This window comes from Schistocerca serialis, chromosome 2, assembly GCF_023864345.2.
Source record: "Schistocerca serialis cubense isolate TAMUIC-IGC-003099 chromosome 2, iqSchSeri2.2, whole genome shotgun sequence".
NCBI lineage: Eukaryota > Metazoa > Arthropoda > Insecta > Orthoptera > Acrididae > Schistocerca > Schistocerca serialis.
Genome location: NC_064639.1, coordinates 276190376 through 276214565, shown reverse-complemented (window position 1 = coordinate 276214565; position 24190 = coordinate 276190376). Strand labels below are relative to the sequence as shown.

The window sequence follows — 24190 nt, the reverse complement described above, 5'->3', positions numbered from 1 at the left end:
GTCTGTTTTCAGATAGCACGCCGTAATCTGGCAGGTTCTAGCGGTAAAACATACGGGTTGGACAGAAACATTCCTAAAAACATGCAAGATTGTTGCAGGGTAAATTGTACTGAGAAATAATTGTTAAGAAAAAAATTCGATACGTTGCGCTGTTTTAGGATTAATTAGCGTTGAATTTGTCCAATTAGGCCATTGCGCGATCAAATACAATGGGCCCGCCAAATACAGTTAGTGTTACTTGTTTTCATAGCGTAGATGACAGGACACGAGAGTGCTCAACCTTTAACTCGGGTTGGATTCTTACTACCGTCCCATGTAAAAATTTTGTATCGCTCTTTTGATCGGTTTTTAGCAAACGGAACAAAGGCATATTTGGCGGCACAGTCTCTGGCGGGCCTCTAGAATCTGAGCGCATAATGGCCTGATTGGCTAATTAGCTAATTCTCTCGAAAAAGGCGCAATGTGTCGAATTGTTTTCTTAACAAGCATTTCTCAGCACAACCTGCTTTGCAACGCCCTTATAAGCTTTTCAGGCTGTACCTGACCGCCCTGTATGCAGAGTGTTTCAGGAGTGATTGTCAATAAATCACACCTGGGCGGTACGGGTCAAAAGTAGCTAGAAAGCTCCAATAAACATGGGTCCACAAATCATCCGTTGGCGAGATATTGAGTTGGGAACCAACTGTAAACGCACCTGGATACCGCGGTATCCCAAGGTTTGGGATCGACTGTTTGTTTACGCATGCGCAACTACTTCCCTTTTCCCCTCCGTCGACTGTGCCGTACCAGCCTCACATTCAGTTACGAATGTGAAGGCACCATGGACAGAGGCTACACCAGTGAAGAGTACGCTGACTTCCACTTCACGTGTGGCATAGCGAACGGTAGTGCCCTCGAGGCCGCACGATTGTATGAAGAGGCTTATCGTCTCCGCAGACAGCCCGACAGGCGTACATTTGCCGGTTACATCAGCGCTTTAGAGAAATCAGGAGTATCGCACACGAAAATGTCGATGCAGATCCATAAAAGCCGATGATGAGGAAAGAGTGTTACGCATTGTAATCGAACGTTCGAGTACTTCAACGATGACGATTGCTTCCCAAGAACGCGTCGGAGTCATACCAGTATGTAGTGGATTTTACATCGGAAAGTACTTTATTTATATCTTCTCCAGTGACTGGAAGCCCTAAAAAATGCAGACTTCCCTTCTAGAGAGAATTCTTGCCAGTGAGTGCAACAACAACGTACCCTGAATCCCCTTTTATAAGCAGCATTATGTTCACGGATGAGGCTGTATTTACTCATGACAGTATTTTTAAGTACCGTAACTGTCACGTTTGGGCCAATGTCAATCCTAATGCAACACACCTATCACGACATCAGCAGTGTTGTTCATTGAGCGTCTGTGCAGGACTGCTCGGAGACTGCATAATTGGGCCACACTTCCTACCACAGCACCGGACATCAGCACATGCGGTTTCTGCGGACTGTACTTCGATTTCCATGATGATATCCCACTGAACGAACGCCTGAACATGCATGATGGGGCTCCAGCATATCTTCATTTACGAGTGCGCCGGCTTCTAACTCGGACGTATGGCCAACATTGGATAGGTAGAGTCAGGATCTGTGCCATGGTCTACCACGGATTTCTTTGTGTGGGGTCATGTCAAAAGCCTCGTCTACGCTACCGAGGTCAACTCTCTTCAGAAATTACGCTTTCGGAATGAAGCAGCCTTCCAGAATTTTATTGCAATTAACTACTGATGTGTGGCTCGGTGGTAATGAAGGAAAGTGTCAGATTGTAAATGCCAAGGGTTGAGGTTAAAAATTGACTGTATCGGAATTTTTTCCGTCACCTAAACTCGCTTTCACGTCTGCAATGAATCTATTCGTGCAGAAAATCCCTAGCTGCACAGTGGTTTGGAGTCTACGTTAAAGAGTTGTCCTGCCATCTGTAACTGTTGGGTATGTCAGTTCAGAGATCGGAGAAAGGTAAGGGCATATCATCTTCAACAGGACCATGCCTAGTAAAGCACTGAGTTAAACAACCCATAAACAGCTTTTTCTGACGAAATCGTTCTTTGGCTATTTCATCATGCAGCTTAAGAATGCTTGATCTTAATTCTTGAACAGCCACACTCTTCCGTTTTTTTTGTGTTGTTTCTTAACTTGACTGCGACTCTAAATTGTATCAAATTAGAATTGAATCTCCTGGTTGAAACCTCTTTAAATTGTTAGTCTCTTACATTGCACAAGTGTGTTGTGAGAGTTTTATCGTACGACAGTTCTCAATTTTAAATGCTGAAGCTATTTTTAATAGCAAGACTTTCTTTCGTTTCCAGAGTCTTGTTGGTTTCTATGTTCATAGATTTTGGTTACCACACTGTAGTTCCTAAACTCCCGTAGCGTTCTTTGAGATCAAATTCGTCATTAAACTCAGCAGAACTACTGTAGAAGGTTAATTCGTAAGTATCCCTGGTGTTTCAAGAAAACTGCGGCAAAACTACAAGATGTAGTTAAATGACACACATCAGTGTGCAGAGCATATCTCCAAATAAGTACCGCAGCATCGTTGCATACGTCCAGAACATGGCATACAATGAAGCGATGCGTGCGTTTTGTGTTGTTATTCGATAAATACGAGTCAGTTGTAACGTTTAAGCACAATTTCGCATCAGATATGAGGTAAAAGCTATGACAACCACGCCACAGAACATTTGAAAGACGGCACGTCCTTTGGATTCGTCTTTCTTTTACTTTAATTATTCAGATAACGTGGATGTGTGCAATTAGGGCACTTGTATCTGATTAGGAAGGCGCTGTGACTGATATAAAACTTGTTAAAGACGGCATTAGTAGTTTACAGAGTTCATTGGACGGAGTAATTTTGAGGTGACGAGATTGTTTGTGTTTAATAGAATGTTCTGCAGGACTGTTTCAGCTACAACTGGGTGATGGGATTATTAGCCTTAGAAAGCCAAGAGGTCGCTTTAATGGTTTCAGCTCAGGTAACAAGGTATTGGAGCGGACGCAGGTACAAGGTGCGACAATAAAGTAATGAGACGATTTTCTTTGCAAGATGTAGCAACCCTGCAGGCTTGCGTAAGCACAATATCTTTGGTTTATAAGCTGCTTCTAGTCCAAGCGGCACATCGATGCAACTGCTCAGTCATGAGTTGTGCTGTAACACGTTAACATGTGTTTGTGTCTCTCGTCACGAAAATGGAACCGCATAATATTGCGCAACGTTATGCCATTTCTTTTTGCGTTAAATTGGATGGAAACGCTACGACAACTTACGGTAAGCTTCAGAAGGCTTTTGAAGAGGAGGTTATGTCAAGCTCGCAAGTTTTTTGTGGCATAAAATGTTTAGTGAAGGCAGAACGAATGTTGAAAATGAAGACCGCAGTGGACGACCATCAACCTCACGGACGGATGTCAACTTGGCCAAGGTGCGTGAACTCGTACGATCTGATCGAAGATTATCCATGAAAATGATTGCAGAAGAACTGAACATCAATCGAGAAACGGTTCGTCTAATAATAATTGAGGACCTTGGTATGAGAAAGATTTGTGCAAAAATGGTCCCTAAAACTCTCACTCCACAGTCTGTCAGTACAGCAATTTTTAACCTCAAAACAAATTTCAGTACTACCACAGCCACCTTATTCACCAGATATGGCTCCATACGACTTTTTTCTATTTCCAAGAGTCAAAACGGAAGTCAAGGGGCACCATTTTCAAACAACACAAGATGTTCAAAACGCTCTGACGAGGGTCTTGGAGGATATTACAGAAGATGAGTTCCAGAAATGTTACCATCAATGGGAGAAGCGCTGGAAAAAGTGTGTGCAATCAGAAGGGAACTACTTTGAAGGAGACAGCACTAAACTTGACTAATGCGGCAAGCATCATTTTTTTTCACATAAGTCTCATTACTTTACTGTCGCACCTCGTACAGTATATCGGCTGGGCCTTCGAAACTTGGTCAAAAGATGGCAAGTTGGCGGACGTGGTCTGAGCAGTAGGGGGTACCCAGCCACGTACAGAGAGGTGCTCTTGGAGGGCTATAGTAGTGCCCTAGAGGCTTGCCTAGGGCACAACCTTTTACAACTTCCTCAGCCAAGTCGCAACGGGCCAGTGCCCTCATAATTGGTCCCTTTCGGGGAGAGTGCATTCTTCAGATTCTGTACGAATCCAAGACCATGTTTTACGTGGATCGTCCTGCGAGATCCATATCTGTAAGGATGGTAACAACATTTCCCTTCGGTAGCTGAAATGGACGGACGTAGCAGAACCCTCGAGACACTGTCGCCAGGATAGCCGCTGCGTTTTTTGGAAGTCACATAGGCAACCACGCCAAGTAGTTTCCCGAGCGAGCAAAGATTTGACTGGGAATCCAATGATAACGTCAGAACACCTACCGGAGGGCATCTGCGCTCTGTCGGGGAAAGCGATAGGATTGGATGAATGAAGTTGCCCTTCTTCGGGAGGGAGGCTGTACTGAGAGAAGAGGAATATGCAACTCGCGTAAAGAAGCGCATTTCTATTGCTAGTATGTTTTTCGAAAGTACTGCACCTTGAGTGATTTGTGAAATAGTAGAGAAGAGACGGAGGAAGATATTTGGGCTTTGGCCGTGAAGCGAATCTGATCGGATATTCAGCGAGAGCCTCGATTCGCGTTAGATTGTGGATTAGGGTTTGATCTGGTGCCGTCGTCGCGGGTCCTGGGACGAAAAGAGGAGACCGAGGTCCGTAGTTCGAGGCTCGCTGGTTGCAGCATTGCTGGGTCCCGCAGGTGCGTGGCGAGCATTTTGCAGCTCCGGCACACTACGAGCCTTTGAGGTGAATTCTCTGGGTGCACGGCGTGCTCTTTCAAAGAGCAGCAGTCGCTCTCCAATTTATGCATATCGTGCTAGCTTGCAACTTAATGATTCACAATCATTGTCAGCCAAAGCAGATTCAGTCATATTTCGTTATCCACATTTTAAGTGGGTGGCGTAGTGTAAATTATTCCACCCATTCCCCAACTTTTTGGACCCTACATCAATATATGCTTCTTTGCGTTAAACAGGCGCTTGAATTTAATTCATGATTGTCTATTTCTGTTTATCTCTCATTTCACTTCTGTGCTTTTTCTGTAATAAATCTTCATGTGGGAGATAATTGACGTTATTTTGGAGTGTTGTACATAGTGTCAACTTCAGTTTCACTGCCAGGGACCTAATTAGTCATCTGCATTTAAATCATCCATTATGTAGAGTTTCACTATGGTGTAGCTGAATGATGGTTCTCCGTCGTAGAATATTCCGGGGCAGAAGTTAATTATAAATAAAGCCACATTACCTTCCGACCGCGACAGTTTGTACATTCCGCGAGACTGTCTGCTTATATGATGCGAAGCAATCAAATCGGTCGGGATCGTCAGTGGAGAAGGCAGATCGTCAATGGACAAATCGACGACACGTCCGCGAAGAGAATTGCAGGTACCACAATCAGCCATCCAGCGCATTCTACCGGGTGATCAAAAAGTCAGTATAAATTTGAAAACTTAATAAGCCACGGAATAATGTAGATACAGAGGTAAAAATTGACACACATGCTTGGAATGACACGGGGTTTTATTAGAACCACCCCATATTGCTAGACGCGTGAAAGGTTTCTTGCGCGCGTCGTTTGGTGATGATCGTGTGCTCAGCCGCCACTTTCGTCATGCTTGGCCTCACAGGTCTCCAGACCTCATTCCGTGCGATTATTGGCTTTGGGGTTACCTGAAGTCGCAAGTGTATCATGATCGACCGACATCTCTATGGATGCTGAAAGACAACATCCGACTCCAGTGCCTCACCATAACTTCGGACATACTTTACAGTGCTGTTCACAACATTATTCCTCGACTACAGCTATTGTTGAGGAATGATGGTGGACATATTGAGCATTTCCTGTTGTAAGACGTGTATATTTCTGTTGTCTATTGTCAAACCACAATTTATGAAAGATGTTTATATTTTATTAATAGGATTAAGTAGGAATAATTAATATTTGTCATGTTGGAAATAATTGTGGTAGCAGGGAATATCTGCACCAAAGTATTGTTGATATAATTTTAAAAAGGGCGGGAGAAACCGCGTACGGACACATTTTAATAAAAGAGCGGGAAAGACCGCGCATTGATACATTTTGTAATGGTAGCAGGGATTGTCTGCACCAGAAAGCATTGTTGGCAGGAGAAACGGCATTTCAGCGTTCGTAGGAAGTCAGTAGTAACCGAGAAGTGAAGCGAGTCGGTAGCAGGTCTGAAATGAGAGGTTGAGAGATTTACAAGAGATTATAAACGGATGTACAGAGACATCATCTAACTATTATAATAAGAGGAACTAATATTATTGAATTAATTTTTTGAGAAACTCAAGACTACTGAAGGTATGTTTGCGCATTGCTAGTTGTAAGATTATTGTAAAAAGTAAGTCCCATTTGAACGTTTGTAAAATCATTTCATTCAGAATATAATTAACTTCTGCCAACAATATTGCATTTCTAATTATAATCCATCCCAAAAACCATCAACGTAAAACTTTGCAAAATTTTATTGTTGTCAAGAAAAGGTTTAACTATGAATTACGTAACTTCAGTCAAATTAATTAAAGAATAACATCAGCTTTGCTATTAAAGAATAACGTCAGCTTTGGTAGTAAATACAGCCACTTATTATGAAAGCCCACCAGCAGCTAATAGAGTATAGTAAAACAGAGTAAGCTTATTCATGTCGCAGTTCGATGTAGCAGTCAGATGGCGATCAAGTAACAGTAAAAAAGGTAAGGAACAGTTTTGGGTTATTGCAGATAACGACTGAGGGCCACGACGACGACACATTCTATGTTTCGTCGAAATAATCAGAAAATCACTTTTAATAAGCAGCAGTTAAATTTGTATGCGAAGATAGAGAAAGAGAATAAATTTCAAAGGGAAGATTTCATTTGGTATTATTAAGCAAGAGATAGAAATCCTAAGAAAAGGTTACATAGTTTGTTGTAAAAGGGAAGGTTATCAATAACACAAGAGGTATAGAGGAGACGGGAAGGTTTCACTGTAAAGAACATCATCTTTGCTTTGTCTTACTTTGTTGTGCAAATTATTGCTATTCTGGTCAGATGAAGCGCCATCTGTCGGACATTTTTTTGAAGTTTTGTATTTTTTTTTCTAATAAAACCCCATGTCATTCCAAGCATGTGTGTCAATTTGTACCTCTCTATCTACACTATTCCGTGATTTATTCAGTTTTAAATTTATACTGACTTTTTGATCACCCGGTATATAAATATCTCCGTATAAAGCCATACTGGCTCCCATTGTAACAGGGGCCGACTACTCGGGGCCATTAGCTTCGTTCTGACTTTTGCAATAACTTGGAGCGGATACTAGAGGAAGCTGTTTTTTTCATAGAATTTAGCTCAGTGATGATGCCAGTTTCATGTGTCTGGAGACGTAGGTCGTCATACACTGAGGTGACAAAAGTCATGGAATAGCGATATGCCTACAAACAGATGGCGGTAGAATCACTTATACCAGTTTGTATTCGTCTGATTCACGTGAGAAAGTTTCCGACGTGATTAAGACCACACGACGGGAATTACAGATTTTGAACGCGGTATGGTAGTTGGAGCTAGAAATAGCTAACATAGCTTTCAGATATTTGTTAAAAGACGTCTTCTATGTGTCATGAGCTGCACTAGAAATTTATGTTTACCAAAACTACTACTACTATTGCCTCCTCTCACTGTCACTGTTTTCCTCTTGCTCTCTCTTACTGCTAGTATCTCATTTATTCCTTCCCATTCCTGCTGTCTGTTCTCGCTGTCTGTCTCTTGGTCGTTGTCATTGCCATAGACAGTGCCTCTCATTTACACTGGCTCTCAACCGCTTCCATTTTCACCTTCTCTGTATTCCTCTCCCACTGGCACTGTCTCCTTCACTCTTTCCCTAGAACTGTTCTGTCACTGTCAACTACGTGCCAACGCTCTATCTTTCGGACTGCCATTGTCTCCTTCGCTCTTTCTATACCACAACCACTGTCTTCTATCTTCCAGTATTTATTACTTTTCCTTCTCTCTCAGCATAAAAAAGCGCGAATACGTGTGCATACCAAAATTTTTAGGAAAATGTTTAAAGATGACGAGGAAGTTAGAATGAGAGAGCTGCTACCTCCCTTTTCAGTCAGTGTTTTAATCTTGAGCATATTTGCTTTTTTTGTGGTACGACAGAAGCATTTTTCTGCTGGTCGATGATGGATTCGAAGATAGACGCTTTATTGGGCGATAGTTGCTACATACAGCTGGGCTACCATTATGCTTCCAAATTAGGGTTGTTTAAACTATTGTGCAACATGTCTAATCAGCTGATGTCCTTCCCTCTTCAGTAATTTTGTTGAAGAAATCTGTCAGCCATTCAGCTGAATCCCAGTGCTTTGATTTCGACAAATATGCAGGTAAAATTTTTTGTCTCGCCGCCTTTCCGTTTCTCGTTTTGTGCAACCGCCTCCTTGGTGATTAGTGTAATGGGTCTCTGTACAGCTGTTGACACTGGAGTGGAGCATGTGATCAGTGCAAATTTTCTCAAAGTATTGCCATCATTACTATGTTACTTTCTTCCTATTTTTAACAAATCTGATTCCCCATAATTTTTGTATGTCCGCTGCTTCACTAATCCATGGTTCAAATGGCTCTGAGCACTATGGGACTTAACTTCTGAGGTCATCAGTCCCCTAGAACTTAGAACTAATTAAACCTAACTAACCTAAGGATACCACACACATCCATGCCCGGGGCAGGATTCGAACCTGCGACTGTAGCAGTCAGGCAGTTCCAGACTTTAGCGCCTAGAACCGCTCGGCCACCCCGGCCGGCCACTAATCTATGACGCTGCTTTGCAAGTCGGTAAATGACTCGATTTCCGTTGGTGTTTGAAGTTTATGTCGAAATTCGATAAAGTGGACTGATTCCGCTGCTGCAACTGCCTTATTTGCTGCACTCCCACGTCACGTTAACCATTTCAGTCTACGTATGTCCTAGAATGAAGTAGCGTTTAATATAGGTGCTTTTTAAAAAATGCTGTTAATTTGTAACTTACTGAACCGCAGATGATGGGAAAAATATTCTCGTTATTTCTCGGTCGCCTCTCAGGAACACAAAAAAAGTAATATTCAAATTTTCGTTCTTAGTATCTGTATTGCCGGACGAAAAAAAGAAAACACACTTGAGAATCCTCGTCGACACTGCAGGGTATCGTAGCAAGCCGAGATTTACTTCTGGAAGAGGTCGAGCGGATACTGCAACTGTACACAAAATACCGGGCCACTTTATTTTGAACTGAACAATCTAAAATGCTTGGAAACAATTCGTATCCACAGGAATACCGCTACGTATTTGTTACTGTCGCCAAAGTCTGTAACTGTTATCACTTAATACAATGCAGACTGATAGTCTCATCTCAATGTACAAGTGACTATACTCTTTGCTACACAGTTCTGACTAATACGTCTGACAGGTCGCAGCTGGATCTGTCCTAAGACTGTGCTGTCATAGTAGGCAATGATTACAGAGTGAGTGAGCTGCGCTGCGCTCTGACACAAGTAATCTTCCGATAGAGGCGGCGTGTGGAACATCTTGAGGCTTGTCTAAGCCGACGTCTATTATTCGTTGCTGCGTCAGGTAGCGGCTGCCCTCACTTGTGGTTCCGCCGTGAGGTATCGTTTTTGACATGGGACCACATATTTCAGAGGCCACGACAATATCTAATAAATTTAAATTTTTGGCTTGACAGTGTGACATCACAAGTACTAACGTTCAACATTATCTTGCACATTCTGTATTTTTGTCATCAGCTTATTGCGTGATGTGTGTTTTACCGAATATCGTATAAAGTCTCTAATAAGCTGAACAGGCCTATTGAGGTGTGATGAAGTATGAGCTCCTAGGTCAGAAGAAAGCGTGTATCACTTACCTATCGCCCTGTTACACACACGAATGATGGCACGACACTCCGGTATTCCTCTCCGTGTGCCATTTTGTTCCTGACACATTGGCACCCCCCGGAAGCGATAATTTCTATGTCCTGTCATTCTGAAAGTCTACAGTTAATCATCTGACGACAGTGTTCAGAGTGGACGGGAATTCAGTCCGTGTCATTAGGTCAACGCTGTCGAGGACACGACGCCGTTCAACCAAACCAGTAGGGCCACCACATAGCGCGGCATCCATTCTGAGATGCAACAACGAGTAAGACAGGTAGAGTTTTAAACTGCGAGGAACCAGAAAACTGAAGAAATGTTGAGACGTGGTAAAGATAAGACCGGCCTAAGAGTACCAGTTATTTGTAATGTTCTGTTGCGAGTGCGGCAGCAGTGACGTGGGGCAGTCTATGCGGAACGCCGAACGCCGTGCTGAATATCGTCACAAAAATTTTGAAAAATCACTGGTGGCCAATAACAGTCTAATAAACAACACAAGGATTCTGCCTCAGGATTCGAACTACGGGGACTGCGATTAAGTAAACGGTGGAAACTAGAATATCTGATAGCAACTTCCATAAAGACGCCGACTGCGCAGTTAGTAATGTATGAAAGAGCGCACTTGATAAAGAAAGATCACAGAGGAAGACTTCACACAGTTTTCCATCTGATATGAATGACGGGCTGCAAATGCTGCTAAACAGCGAGTACAAACGTATTTTGTGGTTGAAGAGGTTACCTCCTGAAGACTCGGCATCTCCATGACGTTATCATGATGAAATCCTGCCAATCGAATGCCGTCTTCAGGGCGTAAATGGGAGAGCCTCGGCAGTTTACCATAGACATAGCCCCTGAAGACGATGAAGAAAGCAGTCAACGAAAGCTTGGAATTTTGTTTGAATTTGATGTGGCCACTTAATCGAGAAATTTTTTTCTAAGCGTTACAACACGAAAAACTTCATTTTAAACTTATTCTAGGGCGGTATCACTGTCCACGGGGGAACATGGGTATCCTGGCGTGGGTGTAACGGAAGGGGAAGTTGAGAGGGCGTGTCGAAAGTTCAAATATTTCCCTCACCCCTTCGCCCCTCCCCCCCCCCCCCCCCACACACACACACAGGAAATATTCTATGAAATACCTGGATTCCTCATTAACGCAGGTGTCTGCTCTACCTTCCTGGCAGCTTTGTATTTTCGCACTTAATACGGTGCCTTCGCTTTTCTCACATCTCCCAATGCATTCCTAACACAAAGAGGCGGCCGCGTTGTCTATCTGACGATAAGTAATTGACCAGTGACAACGCGCGCGCCCCCTCATAGCCTGCACGACTAGTATCCCATGTTCCTCGGCATATAGTATTGTCGATGGCAGACGTAGACCACGGCCCCCAAATTTTCACATTTTCCGCTCTCTATCGAACAATCGCCAAGGAATTTCCTCATGGTTCGACGAATTCTTCGCCTCAAACCCCGTGATATCTACAGTCGCAGAATCTAAAACTTACTGCAGCATTGTTAGACTGTTGGAAATAGTGAAGGAGAATACATAATTGATGACTAACGTCTCAGTTATGTATATCTGTTGTCTTTATTAAACTTACGGAAAACACTACTAACTTATGCACCGCCACTTTATTATTATTATTATTATTATTACTTGGAGGAATATGAACGAAGAAGTATGCATACACACATAATCAAATCTTCGACATCAGCTATTCAATAAAAGCCTCATATTCCGTACATTTCAGGAACAGAATCGTATGTACAAGCACACCATTTTGTTCTTGAAACATTCCAAGTACGACAGATTTGCAAATTTACATATCTCCGAATCATCTGAATCAGTGGGGATATACTCAGGATCCTGGTCAGATATCAGGGTGACTCAGTACATCTTCGGTTTCTTACAATTCGTCAAAAGTGGCTATAATCTTTGAAAACGTACAAGGATATCTCTGATACCTCTTAGTCACCCATTTTACCTATCGCTTGCCATTATGTTTCCGCGCAAGGCTACGCTGATTTAAGAGGAGTGAAATTAGAGCTTTTGTCCGGTTTATTACATTCTCCTGCTCATAGGTAGCGCCGTTTGACCTATAACTCAAAATTCACGGCATTGACGCTTACCATTGTGTTACTTGAGCCGCTCAAATACACTACCGACCATTAGTATTGCTAAACCACGAAGATGACGTGCTACAGACGCAAAATTTAACCGACAGGAGAAGATGCTGTTATATGCAAATGATTAGCTTATCAGAACATTCACACAAGGTTGGCGCCGTTGGCGATACCTACAACGTGCTGGCATGAGGAAAGTTTCCAACCGATTTCTCATGCACAAACAGCAGTTGACCGGCGTTGCCTGATGAAACGTTGCTGTATTGCCTCGTGTAAGGAGGAGAAATGTCTACCATCACGTTTCCGACTTTGATAAAGGTCGGATTGTAGCCTATCACGATTGTGATTTATCGTATCGCGACATTGCTGCTCGCGTTGGTCGAGATCCAATGACTATTAGCTGAATATGGAATCGGTGGTTGAGGAGAGTAATACGGAACGCCGTGCTGGATCCCAACGGTCTCGCATCAGTAGCAGTCGAGATGACAGGCATCTTATCCGCATGGCTGTAACGGATCGTGCAGCCAAGCCTCGATCCCTGAGTCAACAGATGGGGACGTCTGCAAGACATCAACCATGTGCACGAACAGTTCGAGGACGTTTGCAGCAGCATGGACTATCAGCTCGGAGACCATGGCTGCTCGGTCCGGCACACAGTAAGCCGGCCGGAGTGGCCGAGCGGTTCTAGGCGCTATAGTCTGGAACCGCGCGAGCGCTACGGTCGCAGGTTCGAATCCTGCCTCGGGCATGGATGTGTGTGATGTCCTTGGGTTAGTTAGGTTTAAGTAGTTCTAAATTCTAGGGGACTGATGACCTCAGAAGTTTATTCCCATAGTACTCAGAGCCATTTTTGAACCATGGCCGCGGTTATCCTTGACGCTGCATCACAGACAGGAGCGCCTGCGATGGTGTACTCAACGACGAACCTGGGTGCACAAATGGCAAAACGTCATTTTTTCGGATGAATCCAGGTTCTGTTTACAGTGTCACGATGGTCGCACCGGTGTTTGGCGACATCGCGGTGAACGCTCATTGGAAGCGTGTATTCGTCATCGGCATACTGGCGTATCACCCGGCATGATGGTATGGGGTGCCATCGGTTATACGTCTCGGTCACCTCTTGTTCGCACTGACGGCACTTTGAACAGTTGACGTCACATTTCAGATGGGTTACGACCCGTAGCTCTATCCTTCATTCGATACCAGCGAAACCCTACAATTCAACAGGATAATGCACGACCGCGCGTTGCAGGTCCTGTACGAGCCTTTTTGAATACAGAAAACGTTCGACTGCTGCCCTGGCCAGCACATTCGTGGTATCGTGTTGAAGCTACATGGGCAGCTGTACCTGTACACGCCATCCAAGCTCTGTTTGACTCAATGCCCAGGCGTATCAAGGCCGTTATTACGGCCAGAGGTGTTTGTTCTGGGTACTGATTTCTCAGGATCTATGCACCAAAATTGCGTGAAAATGTAATCACATTTCAGTTCTGGTATAATATATTTGTCCAATGAATAGCCGTTTATCATGTGCATTTCTTCTTGGTGTAGCAATTTTAATGGCCGTTAGTGTAACTTATGCACCGCCACTTTATTATTATTATTATTACTTGGAGGAATATGAACGAAGAAGTATGCATACACACATCATCAAATTGTAGACATCAGCTATTCAATAATAGCCTCATATTCCGTACATTTCAGGAACAGAATGGTATGTACAAGCATACCATTTTGTTCTTGAAAGATTCTAAGTACGACAGATTTGTAAATTTACATATCTCCGAATCATCTGAGTCAGTGGGGATGCACTCAGCTCCTGGTCGGAGATAATAGGATGACTCAGAACATCTTCGTTTCCTTGAAACTCTTCAAAAGTGGCTATAATCTTTGAAAACATACAAGGATATATCTGATACCTCTTAGTCAGCCATTTTACCTATCACTTGGCATTATGTTTTCGTACAAGGCAACCCTGATTTAGGCGGAGTGAAATTAGAATTTTTGACCCGGTGTATTACATTCTCCTGCTCATAGGTAGCGCCGTTTGACCTACAACTCAAAATTCACGGCAGTGGTGCTTACCACTGTGTTACCTGAGCCGCTCAAATAGCACTAGGAGCTAGTCTGAGTTTTGACTGCTTGCGTAATATTGATAAATATTTGGGCTGAAATTAAGTATCGGAAATTGTGTACTCGGAAAATGGACAGAGCCACCCCCCCTGGAATACGCCCACGTGCACCGTTGCCCGCAGGGAGGCGACGAAGCAGCCCCCGGCGACGGCGAAGACGATGGCGCCACAGGCACCCCCACTGCTGTACTACATGGCGGCCAGCCCGCCGTGCCGCTCGGTGCTGCTTCTGGCGCGCGCCCTGGGGCTGCGTATCGTACTGCGCGAGCTCAACGTACTGGCTGGCGAGCAACTCGACGCCGCCTTCATCAAGGTGACGCCGTCCACTTCACGTTCCACGTTCTCCTCCACTGCCTCGGCAAATACTGAGAGTGGACTCGACATAATAGTAGTAGTAGTAGTAGTAGCTTAATACATCCGTAGATCTCTTTTTACAAGGGTATAGGACATATCAAAGTATTTGCAAATTTAGAGCAATTTAAAATAAGCTAATTCGCATACACACATATTTACAGACTTCCAGTTAGAGACAATCATTAGATTTACTCCTGGCATACAATACTTTTTTTTACAAATAACTTATTTAACAATGTAATGACAAATTGTTCACTCATATCTCACTATCAGTCACTGCACACACATACACACATTGCTTCATAACACTTCACTCACTACACACACACACACACACACACACACACACACACACACACACACACACACACACACACACACGACACTCACACTAGTGATCTCTCTGGGCCATTTTCTGTTCCGCAACTTCCCATTTGCTATCCTGAAAAACTGAGTCAGCATCCCTCCATAATGTGTGAGATGTTGAGCTCAAAAAGAGGAAGAGGTGTTAATATTGTACGATGCATAGCTTGGGGGTAAGTATTTCCAGAAAGGAAAAACAAGAAGGAAAAGTACATAAAGTGAAGATGTTATGTGTAATGTTGGATATTTTATAATCATTACTATTATTATTTATTTGTATAACATTTTTATCAAACTCCTTCTCTGCTTTAGCTAAGTAATCCTTCAATGTATAAAATGTATTCCATAACAGGTACTTTTTAGCTGCCTTTTTAAACAAGTGTATTTTGGCAATTTCTTTAATCTCTTTCGGTAATTTTTGTACAGTTTTATTCCGTGGTAGAAAATGCTGTTTTGAGTTTTATGTTTATTTTTTCTTGGTAGATGTAAGTTGAGTCTATCTCTTGTTGCATGGTCATGGACAGAGCTGTTTGTGCAGTAATTACCAATGTTATTTTTGATGTGTACAACTGACTGGTAAATGTATTCACATAGAGCAGTTAAAACGCCCAGTGTCCTGAACAGATCTTTACAATGAGCTCGACTAGTATTTTTGGTTATTAATCAATGCGAATTATGCAATGCGCATGAACAGGTCCATTCCGTCCTCCTAGATTTTTGAAACGCGTTCCCAGTGTACCACACCGTCGACTTCTGACCAGAATACACAAATATCACGCAATCTTCGTTCATGTCCGTTCGGTTCCAGGAATGTTTCACTAAAAGAACACATCACACCCTACAACAAGTGTTCCACAGAAACAAAAAGTGACAGCAGGTGCATTCTAAGGAATATGACGCCAGTTTTTCAGTGTGCATAAACCATTTATGATGTACTGTGTGTTTATAAATAAAGTGCAGCTACTCATGGACGCTCAGTTTGGACTGTAATTACCGTATAGCAGCGAAACTTAACAGATATGCTAATGCATTGATGCAGAACCGATTTATGCTGGAAAAAAATTAGTTCTAGTTTTGGCCACCAGGTGCAAATCTGGCGCTGTGCACTGTCTGTGTACTATCCGTACTGTCATTTCACAGGGCATAACATGGGTGACCGATATGTCTATCGAGAAGAGAGTGTTAGTGAAATGCTTTTAATTGAACGGCAGCAGTTACAGTGCTGCACTGAAAGACTGAAAAGTCCGAGGAGAGAGCTGAGGTCATTAAATAGTTTAAAGAAGGTGATAATGAAATTCGAAAATACGGGTGAGTTTTGTGTGGCACCTAGAAGAGGAAGGCGTCCTGTTCCGAAGGAAGTTATTTACGAGGTTGTTGTTGCTGTAACTGAACATGCAACACGTGTCCCGGGTAGTGCTACTGTCCGTGTATTGTCACGAGAATTGTACATCCCATGGTCAACAGTAGGAAACGTTTCGTTGTCTATTTTACACTGGTCCCCGTGGCGCAGCAACTGAAACCTCAGGACACACAGCAATGCTCTGAAGTTTGTTTTCGCTTTCTATTATCCCTGAAGAGTCAAGTTAGCCAGGACCGCTAGCAATCATTTTTATTACTACGAGCAATTTCGAGAGATCTACGCCATCATCATCGGATTTTGTAACATTATTAATTGCAAATGCTTGTTAAAATATTAGAAGTCACATAGTGATATTGTGTCAAATAAAACGCAGCGGGGAACATCAGCATGTCACAAAGAAGGTAACACACAGCTGAAAGATACAGCATGTTGTGCATACGCTCCTATACTGAGACATCAGTACAACATGGACCATGTTTTCACTGTGGGTTACTTTGTGACATGCTGATGTTCCCTGCCACGGTTTATTAGACGCAATTTCACTATGTGACTTTCACCATTGTAACAAGCACGTACAATTAATAATGTTACAAGATCCGATTATGACAGCGTAGATCTCTCGAAAACGGTGACAGTAATAAAAAGAATTGCTGGCGATTTTGACAAATTTGATTCTTCCAGAATAATACAACATTCAGATCACCCCAAACTGATGCAATGTCAAAGATATGTTTTCACCTTGCGGCACGGATCCACGTTTTCGAGACCTCCCTGTAAAGTATGTGATTCCTCCTTTGGAAGAAAGCAACTCTGTGCAAACGCCTGTTTTCAGGCAAGGTGGCGTAACGCCTCATGTCGCACGCCTAGTGAAAGATTTTCTTAATGCGATCTTCCACGAACATGTTATCTCCAGAGGTTTTCCAGATTCATAGCCTGCGAGATCACCTGATATGAATCGATGAGACTTTTGTCTCTGGGAATATCTAAGAGAATGCGTTTACCAGGGACACATTCGATCTCTACCTGATCTGAAGGCCAGTATATAACATTTTGCTCAGATTCTACCAGAACTGCTGTGAGTAACTGTCGATCACGTCGTTTTAAAGATGCAACATCTCACTGACGTCTCCGGCGCTCATAGCGAACAAACTGTGTAAGCGGCAGTCGTTTGACATTTTTTCTCGCGTCTGCTCCTAATCCACTGCATATGGAAACATTTCTTCATCTTTCTTGTATTCACACAGCCTGATTTACAACTGGTGGCAAAAACTGGAACAAATTTTTTTCCAGCGTAAATCGATTGCGCACTAACGCATTAAAACATCTAATTACCAAATTTCGCTGATTTACGACAATAACAGCCGAGGCTGGACCTCTGTGAGTAGATGCTCTTTAATTATAACCACCCGCTAGATACAGATAGAATCAGCAGCATGTGACGTTTCCGTTACTTGGTATAATTAGCTCCAAACTATTTGTTCCAGTCTCTCGTTCCTGAGCGTTTGAATAAATCTAAGTTCTGCCTCAGGTGAAACGTCTATGAAATACAGGCCTTATATTCAAAATACCCGGACACGTGAAACGGAAAATCAACCAAACTGCCTATTTATGGCCCTAAATATGCTTATGACTGTGTATTTTATATATATATAACTCATCCCTACCCCCTTTTTTGCATTTTGACAGGCGTCAGATAGGGATATATTTTGTCGCCATTACTTTTTATATTTGTCGTAGATTTCATAATGAGAAAAAACTATGGAAAACAACATGAGAACACGTTTGAATGACCAAACTAGGTTTACGGATCTACATTTCCGTGATGACGTCGTTCTTCTTGCACAAAGCCCACAAAGCTTACAATAAATGACTCTCAAGCTGGATAGGATAGTCAGTTTTGCAGGGCAAAAATGAACAGTAATAAAACGAAAACACTGTGCATAAAATGTGTATATGTCTACTCAAATTATGCCGCATGAAAATTGACCAATTTCCATATCTCAGAGCCTTATCTGCAATAATGGAGACGTAGATGCACATATCAACAGCAGAATTAGGAAAGCTTCCTCAGTCTTCGAATAAATGCAGTCCATGTGGTAATCAGATTCTGTAAGTATGTCCAAAGCTTCGACTGTACTCTTCTATCACGCTACCAATAGCCGTATTTGCATGTGAGACCTGGAACATGTCAGCAAAATCGGCACGCGAGCTCAACTTTTTCACCATCGATGCTTGAGGCGAATTTTAATGGTCAGTTATCGTGACCACTTTCAAACGATGAAGTAGTGACAAGAAGTGGTCTACGCAGACTGCACAAGATGGTTGCTGAAATGAGACTGACACATGCGTGTCATGTTCTACACATGACAGATGGAAGAATCCCTAAATTAGCACTGTTATGGAAACCAACATCTGGACACGGAAGCAGAGGAACACCTCAGAACACCTAGAAACGGACTTTCTCAAAGCATCTTCAACATGGACATGAACTGTGAACAAACTGAAAATCTGGCAGCTGATCGAGTTTACTGGAGGAAATATAATGCCTGATATGCTACAAGGCATTGGAAAAACTATGTCTAAGTAAGTGTATGTAAAATGAAGTCCAAAGAATCTTCCAAACAGTATTTATAATTCACTAATTTCACGTAATGTTCATCAACAAAAATCCTGCACTGCATTTTCAAGACGCGAACAAAAGCTTTCGATTGAGGGCGTTGTTGCAGCGTATATGCAGCTTAGCACTACTCCGATGAGGGTATTTAAGCACCGACATGCAGCACCGACAGTGGCCGCAACCTACAATTAACAAACATAACTGTTCCTCTCAAAACTATATCGTTCCTCCGTTACTTAAAATACATAACTGAGGCTATACTTCTACAGAAAACGTTGAAAATAAAGCTGGTCTGAGTATAACACCCCGTCAGGAGAAAGAATGACTTTATTAATATGTTAGATATAGTGTACAAATATTCCAATGTTTATTTTGTAATTGGTCCATTGATAGATATGGAGAAAGAAATATAGTAATTACTGCAGAAAACATTAGAAATGCCATCAGGCGTACAGTCAGGCTGAAGGTTCTATACTTATGCACAAAACGTTGCATTTCAGTTTGATACACGTTCTATCCACACGATCAAAAATCACCGCCCTGAGACGGATTCTTAGGTCATTTTAGATAATGCAAATCTTGTTTTACAGTGACATTAACTAAATAAGTATATACACACACCAAAAAAAGTTTTGCATCTCCCCAGTTCCCAGAACTCCTGAAGATACATGTTGACTAGGATATTGTATCACAGACACAGTCCCTTTGACTGTTCAGAGACTTCACTGAACCCGCCCAAGGATGTAAACAACCACGCATGAGCAGGGCCTATTAAACGGAGAGGGTCCGACAGCCGATCAGTTCCAGTCATTCCACTCAGTCAATACCGTGGTTCGATCGCATCCGCATTGTTACTATGTGACAGGAAGGGCTCTCAGCAAGGGAAGTGTCCAGGCGTCTTGTAGTGAACCAAAGCGATGTTGTTCGAACATGGAGGAGATACAGAGAGACAGGAATTGACGATAACATGCCTCGGTCAGGCCGCCCAAGGGCTACTACTGCAGTGGATGACCGCTACCAATGGATTATGGCTCGGAGGAACCCTGACAGCAACGCCACCATGTTGAATAATGCTTATCGTGCAGCCACTGGACATCGTGTTATGACTCAAACTGTGCGCAATAAGTCGCATGATGCGCAATTTCGCTCCCGACGTCCATGGCGAGGTCCAAACCAAGACACCATGCAGCGCGGTACAGATGGGTCCAACAACATGCCGAATGGACTGCTCAGGATTGGCATCACGTTCTCTTCACCGATGAGTGTCACATATGCCTTCAACCAGACAATCGTCGTGTTTGGAGGCAACCCGGTAGGCTGAACGCGTTGCTGTTTTGGGGTGGCATTATGTGGGGTCGAAGTACGCCGGCGGTGGTCATGGAAGGCGCCGTAGCGGCAGTACGTTACGTAAATGCCATCCTCCGACCGATAGTGCAACCATATCGGCAGGATATTGGCGAGGCATTCGTATTCGTGGAAGACAATTCGCGACCCCATCGTGCATATCTTGTAAATGACTTCCTTCAGGATAACGACATCGCTCGACTAGAGTGGCCAGCATGTTCTCCATCGAACATGCCTGGGATGGATTGAAAAGGGCTGTTTATGGACGACGTGACCCACCAACCACTCTGAGTGATCTACGCCGAATGGCCGTTGATGAGTGGGACAATCTGGACCAACAGTGCCTTGATGAACTTGTGGATAGTATGCCACGACGAATACAGGCATGCATCAGTGCAAGAGCACGTGCCACTGTGTATTGGAGGTACCGGCGTGTACAGCAATCTGGACCACCACCTCTGAAGGTCTCGCTGTATCGTATGCAATGTGTGGCTTTCATGAGCAATAAAAAGGGCGGAAATGATGTTTATGTTGATCTCTATTCCAATTTTCTTTACAGGTTGCGGAACTCTCGGAACTTAGGTGATGCAAAACTTTTTTTGATGTGTGTAGAATACATACAGTAAGCAGTCGTCAACAATACTGCTCTTAAGTAGCCGGCACAGTGTCAAAAGCAACTGTTTCAAATTTATTTTACTCTTCAAAACTTTTCAGCTATTGCTTTACTTAGGTGATGTCGTCTTTAATCAACTATTTTACCATAATGAATGAACCGTATAAAACAAGTATGATGTGTTTTATTCTAACAATGCACAATTTCCAATCTTTCGTTTCAGTTAAATCCGCAGCACACCGTTCCAACATTAGATGACAATGGTTTCATTTTGTGGGAAAGGTAAGTCAATATTCAAATCCCTTCCGTTTTTCACAATGCAAAATGACAGCATATGAAATCAAATTACCAAGGCCACAAAATACAATCTGAGCAAAACTATCCGTAGACACTTGTGTGATGCGGAATTGATCACAAGACGTCACGAAAGGTGGACCGGCTAGTATAAAAGGAGCATTGTGTTGTCAGCAGAGAAGCAATAACAGCAGAATAGGTAGGCCACTATTGCTCAGTGACTTCGAACGTGTTCTAGTCATTCGATGTCACCAAATTAACAGACACATCAGAGATATTTCTGACCTTCTAAGACTGCCCAAGTTGACCGCTGGTGATGCGACTGGGAAGTGGAAGCGCAAAGGAACAGCAACAACTCAAGTAAAACGAGGCAGACCTCACGTAATGGTGGACAGGAACCGCCTTGCATTGCGGTGGGTGGCTCTAAAAATCGCATGAAATAACGGAGTGAATCACTCGTGCGTTCCAGCCAGCAGTCCAGCCAACACAGTGACTGTGCGTAGGGGGCTGGAGTGACGATCATGCTGTGCCCTGCGATAATCCGAAGGAAGGGTTTGGGTTGGCGGATTTATGGATAATGTCACCTGCCATCACGTGCTGTGAAATAGGTAAAGTACGGTGCAGGTGGTGTTACGTTAAAGGTTTTTTTTTTTTTTCGTTGTTAGGGTGTGATCCCCGTACTGCGTTTACGAAATAATAACTGGAAACGATATGGGGCCGACCGAAGTGGCCGAGCGGTCCTAGGCGCTTCAGTCTGGAACCGCGCGACCGCTGCTGTCGCAGGTTCGAATCCTGCTTCGGGCATGGATGTGTGTGACGTCCTTAGGTTAGTTAGATTTAAGTAGTTCTAACCTATAGGGGACTGATGACCTCAGAAGTTAAGTCACATAGTGCTCAGAGCCATTTGAACCATTTTTTTAAATCTAACTAACCTAAGGACATCACACACATCCATGCCTGAGGCAGGATTGGAACCTGCGACCATAGCGGTTCCAGAATGAAGCGCCTAGAACCGCTCAGCCACACCGGCGGCCCAGACGTTCAACGATCAACGCTGCTGACGTCGTGATGCGTGTGCTGCATTAGGACTGACATCGGCCAGAATGTAAATTCAGCCTCACCCGTGAACAGGATACTGCTTACAAACAGGGAATTCAGTGTACACTGTTGTTGCAGTCCTTGGCAGAATTCTCTCTATGAGGGAAATCTGTATTGTTGAGGGATTGCACTCGCTGGAGATGATATAGAGTACTTGCCGATTAAAACCCGCCACACACTCTTCTGTCGCCCTTGGATAGCAGTCCTTCTTTTCGAAGTACTCGAACGTTTGTGTACAATGCGCACCTTTTCTTCAACATCGGGTTCAAATGTTCAAATGTGTGTTTCAATTCCTAAGGGAGCAAACTGCTTAGGTCATCGGTCCCTACACCACTTAATCTAACTTATGCTAAGAACAATTCACACAACCATGCCCGAGGGAGGACCCGAACCTCCGGCGGGAAGGGCCGCGCAGACCGTGACGTGGCTCCTTAACATCGGGTGTTAAGCATATGCGTCGACCTTCTCGTACTGGTGTGCGAAAACTCTCGGTTTCTCTAACGCACTGACATGACCGGCTAAATGTACGCCTGTCGGGCTGTCTGCGGAGAAGAAAAGCTTCTTCATACAATCGTGCAGCCTCAAGGGCACTGCCTGCCATTCGCTCTGCCATACATGAAGTGCAAGTCGTAACTGATTGTGAGGCCGCCACGGCACAGTGCACGGAGGGGGAAAGGGTAGTGGTTGCGCACGCGTAAAGTAACAGATAGTCGATCCAAAACCTTGAGAAACCAACGTAAACACGGCGGTATCCAGGGGCGTTTACAGGTGGTTCCCAACTCTAATTAATGCAATACCTCGGTAACAGTTGATTTGTGGACCCGTGTTTATTGGAGCTTTATCAATAAATGTGCCAGTAGCTGTATTCCTATGTTGCCATATTCGTAATATGTAAAGTGTTTTTGTTCGAGTCTCGTAATTACGTCTTGTCATTTACGTTTTATTTTTGTGATTGTAGTCACGTTTGCGACTCACGTTCCAGTTTCGATGGCACACCTACCAGATGATGATTTGTGGCCAATAAAAGAACCAAATACAGCTTTGTGTTATGAATTTTGTGTAACTTATTGAAGAACTTATTCTTTGTTGTATAATTGAGCCGCTAGTGTATGGAGAGAAGTTTCAACAGCACTGCAATCTGTATCTGTTCCCTGCTTTCAGCGGTGCCATACTGTGCTACATGGCCGACCAGTATGCGAAAGATGACTCTCTATACCCGAGGGACCCGAAGCGCAGAGCCGTTGTCGACCAGCTGCTCTACTTTGACAGCGCAACTCTGCAGCAGCGTATTAACCAGTATTTCGTAAGTACTACAAATAGAAATACCAGTCATACCCCCATCGGTCCGAAAAGTTTAGAGACTGAATTAACAAAAATCAGAGAAATGTTTTAATGCTTAATGTTTCTTCTTAACCTACCCAACTTGAGTACAACGCACACTATGTTCAGGTAACCATAAGAAACAGAAAAGTCCTTTTTTGAGATGTTGTTCAATCCCTACTATTCCGTCTCCCTTACTCCACCTCTCACTTTTTTACTACTGGAGTTAATTTTACTCGGCTGGTGGTTTTATTTATTTAGATATGATTATATATGTGTAGCAGCAAGTAAGTTGGTACATGGTAACTAGTAACTTTGCTTTACGATCTTAAAGTTTGGATTTGCAATGTTCAGACTGATATAAAACTGAAATTCTGAGCTGATGGCAGTACACAAAATTATTTGTTACAAGTAGCTATGGTTTTGATTCAATGTTATTACACTGTCTTTACTTAGTAATTCTTTCTTCATAAAAGCAAATAACTTCGAGTAATGTTGACTAAATATTTCACTTTGGCTGTATGAGTCACACTAGCACACATATGTTAAGTTCAGACATGGA

General features: G+C 43.2%; 1 protein-coding gene across 1 annotated transcript in view; it reads left to right on the top strand.

Moving 5' to 3' along the window:
• The window catches only part of LOC126455520 (glutathione S-transferase D7-like), a 74926-nt gene that overhangs the window by 5524 nt on the left and 45212 nt on the right, over window positions 1-24190 (top strand). The window contains exons 2-4 of the mRNA XM_050091271.1: window positions 14389-14578; window positions 21140-21198; window positions 23470-23611. Of these exons, the coding sequence (XP_049947228.1) occupies window positions 14426-14578; window positions 21140-21198; window positions 23470-23611 (354 nt within the window). The 5' untranslated portion in view covers window positions 14389-14425. The remainder of the gene's footprint in view (window positions 1-14388; window positions 14579-21139; window positions 21199-23469; window positions 23612-24190) is intronic.